The sequence below is a fragment of the Rhinopithecus roxellana genome, chromosome 9, assembly GCF_007565055.1.
Source record: "Rhinopithecus roxellana isolate Shanxi Qingling chromosome 9, ASM756505v1, whole genome shotgun sequence".
NCBI classification, from domain to species: Eukaryota; Metazoa; Chordata; class Mammalia; order Primates; family Cercopithecidae; genus Rhinopithecus; species Rhinopithecus roxellana.
The window spans coordinates 72970086-72981638 of NC_044557.1; the positions used below are offsets into that span (position 1 = coordinate 72970086).

General features: G+C 40.5%; 1 protein-coding gene across 1 annotated transcript; it reads right to left on the reverse strand.

Annotated features, from left to right (window-relative positions):
- Positions 1-2241: 2241 nt before the first annotated feature.
- On the reverse strand, positions 2242-6334 carry TMEM74 (transmembrane protein 74). The gene is made up of 2 exons (XM_010370809.1): positions 6192-6334; positions 2242-3845 (listed from the first exon to the last, which is right to left on the reverse strand). Exon 2 carries the CDS (start codon positions 3804-3806, stop codon positions 2889-2891), a length of 918 nt encoding a protein of 305 aa, XP_010369111.1. The 5' UTR covers positions 3807-3845; positions 6192-6334; the 3' UTR covers positions 2242-2888.
- Between the last annotated feature and the right edge of the window lie 5219 nt (positions 6335-11553).

Sequence of the window (11553 nt, forward strand, 5' to 3'; positions counted from 1 at the left end):
TATGCCCAATGTCTGTAGAATGTATCACCTGGTCTTGCCAAAGTACCTCTAGAGCCAAAAACACTCTTTGTCAAATTGGGAACAAGAGGAAATAAAGCACATGGCTTTTCTTTGCCTGTGTTACCATCATTTTAAATTCAAGTAATCTTCATATTGAATTCAGGCACTGCCAGGATGGATAAGGGCTACATAAACCAAATACCCAGTGAAAAGTCGATTAAGGTTAATATCTGAATAATGTCACCACAGCCCAAAAGGAGTCATTCAGATGATTTTCTAAATCATGTAATGTGTAATGGTTTGCCCTCAGATAAGCAGAACCTTAAAAGAGATGTGCTCTGTATGTTAGCAGATTTAAATAATGTTGAAATATGCATTTACTTACCACATTTCAATTTTAAATTTTAAAGAAAATTATAGAGTTCTGGGGAAAAGAAAGGAAATGTATTTTGACTTGTTAGGTCTTTTCCTTCCCCGTTGAATATTTTTTTTTCCAAAATGGCATTTTTCAAAATGTTGCCTCTAGATCACATCTATATTATTTTGTAGTCCTGCAAGATTAATTAAATGCTTCCATATGAAAAGCTTTATCATCAAGTAAAAAGACTTCCTAACACTTGATTCCCAAACTCCTCTTCCTTCATAAACTGAAAACTGATTCCACATTAATTGTTTAGTTTGTCATTTGGCTAATTAATCCTGTTTCACCAATAAATAAAAACAAAACTCAGTTGATCTCATTTAGCTTCTAAGAATAAACATTAGTTTTTTCTTTAATGCCTTCTCTCTTTTTTTTAATGCCTTCTTTTTTTAACACACAGCTCAGACCTACTCACTCAGCAGATCGTTTCCTTCTTATCTCAACATCATCCAAAGTGGATCCTTAAGCAGGCTAGAGCTGGACTTAAAAACCTTCAGAATATAAAACTTATACCACTGGTAAGGCAGCCTCAACAAAAGTCATGAAATGAGAGTCCCAGTAAAACAAAGTTTGTTGAAAAAGCACAAGGAAACAGCAATGGAAAGCAAAAATCATGTTTATGTCATCTCAATTCTTTCTTTTCAGTAATCAGTATTGCTCTATAACATAAGGCAATTAACTACATCTAGCTACCTGATTCTCATATAATTTCTCATTTTTACCTAATAATTCTTTCATATACCCACTCTCTCTTTTTGCTATCTTCTGAGTCTACCTTTTTGTATTTCACCTCAACCCTTAGTCATATACAGCATACCGCACTCATCAAATCAATCTCTGACACCCATGAGAGCTCATTCACATAAATATCCTGATTCACACATTTTGCCAAAGTCACCCATGTATTCCACAGTTGTCCACAACACAAACTTCAGACATTTGAAATAGCCTTTAAAAATCTACAAAGAAATCACTTTCTTACTTCCTCATTCCTGCTCTCTCATACCAATTCCCAGCTCCTGTCCTCTTTAAGAATGACCCCCTGATCCTGTTAATACAATCATGGAAGTTACAACAACTCCTACAGCACAGGTTGCAAAAACCTCCAGCCAGAGTTGCAAGATGTAAGGTATTTCTGAGGCTCTATTTCCCATTGCTTTTCTGAACCGTCACCATAATGAGGCGGCATGTCACTGTGAACACCCAGTGCGTGTCTTGCACAGTGAGCACCTTGCTCATCATGCTGCTCTTAGAGAAGAGTTTGTGCTTTATGAGGCAAGAGTTCACAGTTACTGAATGACACCTAGACCACTGTGAGTGGGAGGTGAGTTCTGACGATGACTACAGTCCCCATTAAATCAGTGTATTTAATCTTTCCTTTTTTTTTCTGTCTTGTTTTTTTTTTGGCTTTAGGCTTAAGGACTGCTGCTACCATGAGGAAAGCGCTTGTTGCTTAGCCTAGAGCAAGTGATACAGTCTGCTAGGCACAGTCCCCAAAAGTCTAGCTGCAATTCTATTGGTGGTTTTCCCCAAACAGCAATAACAAGATGTCACCTGGAAGCACACCAGAGCCAATCATGACTCAGGCCTGCCTAGATGTTTAGATGTCTGGAAATATATTTTAAATGTTTCACGCCTTGCCTCTTTGGTGTGAGAACCAGCGGACTTCAAGAGCACAGATAGCCAGTATGATGGCAAAATCACAAAATATAAAATTTATATCAGTAACTAATTTGACTTCATTTTAAAAAAGAGCATGTGACCCTGGCTAATATCTGGCACTAACACTGTGGTTTAAATTCACATTGGTCTTACAATGATTTACATAATTTTCTTTTATTAGAAAGTTTATCCCAATGACTTAATTACCATTTTTGAATACAGGAATAATTTCAAACATAACATTTTTTACAATAAGAAAAGCCCAACATCCTCAAACTTCAAAATATTCAAACTAAAAGTTCCATATTTTAGTGTTTAGCCAAATTACAAGAACGATAATTTAGCAAGAAAATGGATAAGCACCTTTGAGAATAAAATGTAAGCCTTATTATTGATTAGTGCTTAGTTCTTTTTCACAAAATAGATTAGCAATTGATCCTACTGTGTGTAGGACCACCTAGTGTCCAAAGAATAACATCACATATCTGAGTAAAAGAAATAATTTGTATACTGGGTAATTAGAAATATTTTTCTATCGAAGTAGAAGTTCTTGGCCATTACCGATTAATTAGCCTTCAGCTCTTCAGAAGGACAGGTGTGGCTGGTTGTGGTTTCTTATACATCTTACATGGCTTTTCTTATAAATAGAAAACACATGGAGAACAAAAACACTCACTGGCTGTTGGTTTCTGAAATAAACTTTTCTTGCCAGGCAAATAAATTGCACTGTGAATTTTTATAAATTAACTTCTCTTTTCATATTATAAAGTGCCAAGGCAGACTCTCAAGATATTCACAACCAGAATTAACTCTGTACAGCGAGCGCATCTTCCTCTACCAAGGACAGTTCCAGAGTGTTTTCATTCGTGCTGGTTTTCATCCTGAAGTTGAAAGAACCATAGAGTTTTGCAGACTCTTTGGAAGAGGCAAATCTATTTCGACGATAGAGCTCCCCCTTCCACATGGACATCATTAGCAAGCAGGACAGGACGACACCCCCCAGCGTGAGGAGGCAGAGCCCCGCAATCACACAGCGGTCCAGGTGAGCCCCCAGCCTCGCACTCTCCTTCTCCAGACGCTCCATCTCCCGGGCTGCCACAGTGTTGGGGTCCACAGTCACTTCCCGTGGGACGATGTAAGAGATAATCACCAGCAGGATCCCGGTGACCAAGAACAAGATGGCGCTGATGAAACCATAGTCTATAGATTTCCCTGAAGACGTGGCTTCTGAACTTGCATCGTCCTCCTCTTCAGATATCAAAGATATGGCAGCCTCTTGGGGCCACTCATTTGGATTTTCCCAGCCAAGCTCCCCAGGGTGATTATGCCCTTTTGCTGATGGCGAGCTCCGGTTCTGCTGCTCCAAGTTGATGTTTTTGTCCACATAGGTAAAAGAAGTTTCTAATTCCTGGCTGCAGCAGTTACAGACTTTCCTTTCCGCTGTTATTTGGTTGTTCCCTGAGTGGAGAGGTCCTGGTGGAAAGGTGTCTGGCTGAAGAGTACTGTTTTGCAGAGAGGAGGAGGCGGATGCTGGAGAAGAACTAAGTTTAGACCCTTGCATCTCAGTTGCTCTTGGGGTTGATGCATACTGTCTCTGACAGCAGAGAGCAGCTCTCGTGGCTGCTGTATCTGCCTGGTCACCAGGCAGCCCTCTTGAACTCCAGTCCCTGGCATCCCAGAGGTCTGCCTGGTTGCTCTTCTTAGCAAGGTAGTGGAGCTCCATGAGAGCTAGTCAGACATCCCCCAGCAGCTTCCGGAAAGTCTGCCAATAGCAACAGAGTTAGATGAGAACCCAACAGAAGCTAAGGTTGTACTTCCAGGAGTGTTGCTCCTGGGGTCCCCATTTCCTTCACAGCTGCACCTGTTTAGCCCCTTTTTCACCTCAAACAGGCAAAAGAAGGGAGGGGATACCTAGTGGCAGGAAAGTGTGGAGAGGGCAAATGTTCTCACTTGTCATCGTGATTAACACTGAGAAACTTAGGTCAGGGTAGAAAGGCGCATGGAGGAAGTGGCAGTGTCTATTGAGAAATAATACTGCCATCACCAAGCCAAATTTATCCAAGGACTCACACATTCCTGCAAAAGGATTCCTCAAACGAGAAGGCAGGTTTCCTGTAAAAAGACAAATAAGAAAGGCAAGAGCCCTTTTGAGCAGAGCTGCCGATTTTCTGGACGACTTGGGGAAGTATAGACTTCTTAATTCAATTAGACTGTAAGTGTTTACATTCTCCCCAGTTCAGAACAGATTCTAATACAGATTAGCTTTAGAGCATCACCATGAGTGAACGACTATACCCCATTATCAGCTGGGCAGGAACTCAGCATTTTGATTCTGTAGCTCTAAAGTAGATGAAAAAGGCCAGCTTAATCGGCCACCTCAGCTAACCTTTTACCTCATACATCCAATGACCCTCGTCACACAGCCCTGTATTTACAAGACCATATGCTGCTTATTCACTGTGCTTCTACTCAGCCCGATTCCCTCACTGCTCCATGAGGGAAGCATGTTCTGGACCCCAAAGCATATAGGCAACAGACCTTACTGCAATCCCTGCAAAATACAGTGGGCCAACCCACTCCTTCACACACACATCTGCCTGCTCCAGTTGCAGAACTCCTGTTCCCTGGGTCTGTGTTCCTCCCTCTCTGCATGCTTTGCTATCACACATGCACAAGAAATTGACCATTGGAATAGTTTTACAAACCCAATCTAGAAGTGAACTGAAAATAAAAGACAAACTATAAACCCACAGAGTAAGAGTTATGTGGAGGCAAATAGATGAGAAGCTATATTCAAGGTTACCTCTGGAATTTTATAAACATGTCACTCCTCACCCCCCACTGCATCAAGGGGCATTTCTGGGAGAGAACTTTGGTTTGAGCAGAAAACCATCTGCCTATCTTTTTCTGCCTCTGCCATGTTTCCAAGGAATAAAAATTCACCTTCCACGATCATTAAATATAGAGATTTTAACCAAAGGCTCCTTTTATTTTGCTTCCAAATCCAGGGTGATAATTGATTTAGTCAACGGCTTGAGGCTTCTTATGATTCAAAATCCACAGCTCCAAAGCTGGTAACAGAAGCACAGGCAAGGGTCACCTAAGGTCAACCTGGCAACTCAAAATATGGGAGAGGGAATCGACATGTTTTCTGCTACACATAAGAGTTTGTTTAAAACAAAACAAAACAAAACAGAAAACGTTTTTCTCCTGTTATCAGAGTTTCTCTACAGTGAAAACAGCAAAAAACAACAGAGCAAAAGAATCACTACTAAACTAGAACAAACCTCCACTAAAGAATCCCTCAATGAATGAAGTGATGGTAACAGGCTTCATCAATTACCAAGAACTCTTCTTCCAGTTTTCTCAGGCATTAGGGGCTCTGATTAACCTTTGGTATAATTAACTCATCACACTAGACTACCTTGGATAAAATCAGCAGGGTTCTTTGAGACTTTCAATTTTTAACAAAAGAGGAGAGAAATCCCCACTTAATTCCCTAAGGCCGCCTCTACCTCTCTTTAAAGAAAAGCTACTCCCGCTTGTTCGCTTGTTCTACCGAAGGTATGTTAGCAGCGCAGTCGATTTCCTTTGCAGCTCCTTAATCCGGGGCTTCCATTCTCAGTGGAGAATGGATAATCCCAGGAGACCAGCTAAAGACTCTTTTCTTCCGTCCTCTCCCTCTTTTTCCTCTGATCTGCTTAAAAGCCCAGTTAACGACATTGCACCTTAAAGTGAGGGGACATGCACTTTCCCTCGTCCATCTGTCATCAATTAAAAGCATTAATATTTGCTTTACACTGACACACACAAGGCTGGTCTCGGAGAGGCGACCTCTGGATGTGCTCTGTGCGAGCTGAGCCGGAAAACCGAGCCCCAAACACCTGGCAGCGATTCCCCTCGCAGACGCCTAGGGATCCGGCGATCCATTTCTGGTGAACTCTGCGCCCACTGATGGACTCGAGGTAGGGATGTGTCCGCTTAGTACCGGGAGACGAGACAGACACCTTGGGCAGGGAGCGCAGATAGGCACTCCAGCTCCGCTAGGCTACAGAGCTCTCACCCTCGCACCCAAAGCCTCCTCCCCATCCTACTCCCCGCCACTCACCTTCTGCTTCGGCCACCCGGTGCGGCTCGAGCACCGCGCGCTCTCTCCGCACGGCTCCCGGAGAAAGTCCCCCAATCACCAGCCGCTGCACTTGTAGCCTCTGCACGCCGCTCGGCTCCGTGGGGTGGGCAGCGCCCGCCGCGGAGGGGGTGGGGTGGGGCGGGGCGGGGCGCTCCCGGAGCATCCCGGGAGTTGTAGGCCAGGGGCGGTCCCTGCATCCCTCCTGTTTCTGTCTCCTCCCACGCCTTCTGGGTTTTCCCTTCCTGCAGATGAGTTCCCGCCATACCCTCTTACTCCTCCCCAGCACTTAAGAAGACAGCACTGTTTTCTAAGCTCAGAGTGGAGTTCCCTAGCCTCAGGTGTGGCCACAAGACTGTGAAAAGGAAAGTATATTTGGCTCCAAATGTGCCAGATAATTTGCATATTTTGTCTTTTTAATAGTCAAAACAAATATTCCAAGTAGATTTTATTAATCCTCATTTTACAGATGTGGAAACAGGCTCAGAGAGGGCAAGTGCCTCCTCCACAGTGACCAAGACCAACAGCAGCTTCTGAAATTGCATCCAGGAATCAGTTTGGAAAGTCAATGCATTTCTCACAAAATCAGAAGAAATGTGACCATTAAGGGTAAGAGATTGTCCCATGTACCAGCACATCCCCTGTACTTAGCACAGTGATATTCATTGAATGTATGAATAATAATGACGCAAAATAACAGTTAACATAAATAGCGCTTATTATTGCCAGGCTCTCTTCTAAGCACTATAGATACATTGTCTCATTTAATGGTCACAATATATTGTTAAAGTTCTATTAAAAAAAAATTCTCATTTTGACAGAAGAGGAAACTGAGTTACAAAGAAGTAGAATAATTTGCCCAGTGTCAAACAACTAATACTTAGCAGAGGTGGGAGGGGATGAACACCAACAGATTCTAAGCATTATACTATATGGAATGAATGGAAGAAAGACCAGAAGGCCAGAATACAAGGTGTCAGGAATAAAGGAAATCTGAAGATTGAATCTCCTGAATTGTGACCCTTAGGCTAGGACAAGGTAATTGTGTCACCAGCCTCTTTCAACCAGAGTGCACTGCAACAGCCAACAGCCACTGAAAGCCCAGGGTATGTGTAGCTTGTAGATAATCTCCAGTTTTCCAGCATCCTGTTGGGACAATTCTAGGGGAGCAAAAAAGGATTATAGTTTGGATGGGCCGGACACGATGGCTCACGCCTGTAATGCCAGCACTTTGGGAGGCCGAGGTGGGCAGATCACAAGGTCAGGAAATCAAGACCATCCTGGCCAAAATGGTGAAACACCGTCTCTACTAAAATACAAATTTAGCCGGGCGTGGTGGCGCGTGTCTGTAGTCCCAGCTACTCGGGAGGCTGAGGTAGGGAATCTCTTGAAGTCGGAGGCGGAGGTTGCAATGAGAGGAGATCAAGCCACTGCACTCCAGCCTGGCGACAGAGCAAGACTCCGTCAAAAAAAAAAAAAAAAAAAAAAAAAAAGAAAGAAAGAAAGAAAGAAAGAAAGAAAGAAAGGATTATAGTATGTATGTCATTTTGCTTGTAGCTCACATAAATACTGTGGTTGCTTGCTTTCAAAAGAGATAGCGATCTCCTTTAATGACAATTATGTTGGTATTTCTTTACATTGATAGAATCTATAGTCACACGATTACAGGAGTTCACAATCCTGCCTCTTTAAAATTCTTTCCCCCCCATATGATTATGTTTGTAGCCAGTGAGGCCCATTTGTTGATAAACATGATAGATGTATTATGACTTCTCCTTTGCTTACTACACAGTTCTCCAGCATGAATATCTTTCCTCCACTGCCCTATTCCATCCACACTTCAATAACTAGTTTATCAAGCCAAATCTACAGGGATGCAGTTCTTAGTACTACGTATGCAAAAACAAATAAAGAAAGAAACTAAAGTGTAGAAGGAACTTGAATTTATGTTGACAAGGAAAAGCTGAAGGAACTTAGGCTATTAGCTATAGAAGAATACTGAGAGGAAACAATAAACTAGTTTTAAATATTCTAAAGTTTCTAAAAATAGAAGAATTCTATAGCATATTTAAAAGGGTAAAAGCAGAACAAATAACAATAATACTATTTTTTTAGTGCTACTATGTTATCATCTTTAATTTTTACACCAACTTCACAAGGAAGGCAGTATTATTGCACCCATTTTGCAATGTAGAAATTGAGGCTTGAAAAGATGTAATTTCTTTCCCAAGGCCTGAAAACTAATATCTGGCAGAGCCAAGGTTCTAACTTGGGTCTATGTGATTCTAGAGACTTGATCTCTTTGCTAACACATTATACTGAGCAATGCTTCACAATCTTTTTTACAGCAGAGTACACATAAGAGGTGATACTATTTATGGCAATGTAATCAACACAGGAGGTTCCTCATGGCCATAGTTCTGGGGCTGTGGGTACTTCAGTCTCTGCAGGATAGCTTGGAGAGCTAAGGAAATAAGTAAATCAGCACACCTGTGACACACTGGCGTGCTGGAGGATGCCAAAGCGCCGATCTGAGAAGCTCTGGATAGCACAATTAAATTTAAGAAGGAGGCTGACTTGAGGCTTAGTATAAGGAAGGACATTATTTCTAAAACTTTTAAATTGATGTCTCATGAAGGCAAATTCTCTGTTACTGGTGAGGATAAATTAAAAAAAAAAAAAGGAGAGCCATTTATTAGTGATTTCATAGAAGGGATTCATCTAGTTGGATTAGAGGACCTCTGTGGTTCCCATGTTGGACTGATTTTAAGTTACATTTTTTTCGTGAAGGCTTTTTCTTCCAAGGATTATACCTCCTATGAACTTTGCTGGGACTTGTCAGTACTGATGTGTTTGATATTTATCATCCACTGCTTTACGACATTTCTTCAATGGCTAGGTAGCCACTGCATGTGGTTTAACTTCTCACTTAGGTGCCTAAATCTCTAAGGTAATCAATCATAAACTCCTTAAGGTCAGCATCTACATGCTGAACACCTTATCTCCTGCAGAAAGTACAGTATTTCTGTTTAGAGGGAAGATGACAAGACTGAACTGAAGACTCAAAATGATTATCTATGATAATACTTGACTATGTACATGTTCTTGAGCATTAAAAATATATCAATTCCATACCAACACTGTAAGTCTATGTCTAAAAGTTTCCTGAAAATTGACCCAAGAAGCTTTTTCAAAAGCCTTTCTTGTTCAACATCCTCAACTTATTGTTACCCTTCTAATTGGCTTTCTAGTAGCATAATATGCTTTCTTTTATGCTGTCATTTTAGATATAGAAGAGTATTTCATGTATGTTTTATACTGATTTCTATGTGATCTCTCCAGATAAAATTTAAGCTCCTTGAGAACCAACATATTCTTTCTATTACTTTGAAGCTATATGTGAGCATGAAATAGTGCAACACATAGGTAACAGTAGTTCCTCAATATATGCTGATAAAACAATTCACAGTTGTAAAATGTTATTTAGAAACCTGCATAATGATTTTGGTCTTATGCTAATTTTAATGTCTCACATTTTCCTGTTTACTTATACTCCGTTTCATGTGGGAGGAACAATCATTATTATACTAAGTTAACCAGCTGAAAAATAAGAAAAATTCTGAGAAGTAAATTTATCATGTAAATCAAGGGTAGTGCTGGGACTTTTAACAACCAGCCTCTTATAATAATTACTGAGGATGCTTTCCAGTTTCTTTTTCTTCAATAATAATAAGAAGGACTGATTAGTAGACTTAGAATTATTATCATGAGGGTTGGTCCTAGAGAGGTAAGAAATACATTTTTGGTATAGCCTGGAGGGAGGATCAGTCATTGAATAGGAATAGCATGAGGAATATGGCCCTATACCCCACACTGCTGCTAAGAATGAACGTGACCATAATTTAGAGAATGAAGATCTTGTTAATGAACAAGATTCTAGGAACAAAAAAAAAAAAAATAGTACTAAATTTGAAAGGTTTCCATATAATAAGAATGCTTACAATGGTCAAGCAGCCATATTACCTAAATAAAGTGACTGAATACAGACAATAAGGATAGGGGAAGATTACCCAAGTTAAGAGCAAGTGCCTTTCCCAAAAGGGGCAGTATCCCCTAACTGTTCTACCTGAGTTTTGTCTTAAGTCAGACAAATAATTTAGACATTAATGAAAGTCAGATATCACAATTTGTTATTCAAAATCCAATATATTTTAAACCCTTAATGGGTCAGAGAAAAAAAATGTATTGGCAACATTTGTTTCCAGTACTAATAGACTAGGTAATTTAGACCTACCCACTGCTGAGGATAAGTAGAAAATCTTAACAAAATATATAAAAGTCACTTGATTGAAAGCATAAAAAGTTAACAAGATAGATAAAAATTACTAGATCAAGATGCAGAGAAGGAGAAAATCTCAGAAAGACAAGTCAGGATCTTGGAACTTCTTTTTAGTTGGGGATGTTACATGATCCAGAGAGGGCAGTTTAGCACAAAAGGCTAAGAAGAGTGGGGATTAGGGTCCTGAACTCACCAAGGGAGGAAGCCATAGTGAATCTGCTCCATTCCCTGAACGTTGGATTGGAATCCTGAAAGGTTGCACCTCAGCATGTGTTATATAGGCCCTCACAGGGCATGCGTCCCAGTTTGTGAATATCTCAATTTCTAATATTTAACCAAGGTGACTTCAGAGTGCTAAGATACCAGGTACCTGGCTGAAGAAAGTAGACTCAGTCTCTGAAAAAATACAGCATCATCTCAAACCAATTTTACCAACAATTTTGCAAATACACTGATACAATAAAAAATAACCATGAAAAAAAAAGCCAATCTATAAATGTCACATATTGTATGATTCCCTATAACATTTTCAAAATGCCAAAATTATAGAGATTGAGAGCAGATTAGTGGTTGTCAGGGGTTAGAGATGGTGGGAGGTGAGAGGGTGGGTGTGGCTATAAAGGGATACCATGAGGAAGCTTTTTGCGATGATGGAAAAGTTCTGTATCTTGAATAAAAAATGTATAAGGGGTATCCAGAAGGCCAATATGTATATAGAAAGAGACACAGAATAATCAGTCGTAAGAAAAAGGTAATTTAAAACCACAGTGAAATAGCACATCACGTGCACTAGAATGGATGAAGTGGCAAAATAATTGGCAATACTAGGTTTTGGTAAGACATAGAGTTACTAGAACCTTATATACTGGTGGTAGGAATGTAAATTGGTATAACCACTTTGGAACATTTTTGCATTCTCCACAGAAGTTAACTATGATGCAACAATTCTACTTCTAGATGCACATTCAACAGAAATGCACACACATGGGCACCAAGACGTGCAAG

What these genes read in the sequence shown, in the direction of transcription:
- TMEM74 (XM_010370809.1), bottom strand. Translation starts at nt 3,806, where the DNA reads ATGGAGCTCCACTACCTTGCTAAGAAGAGCAACCAGGCAGACCTCTGG.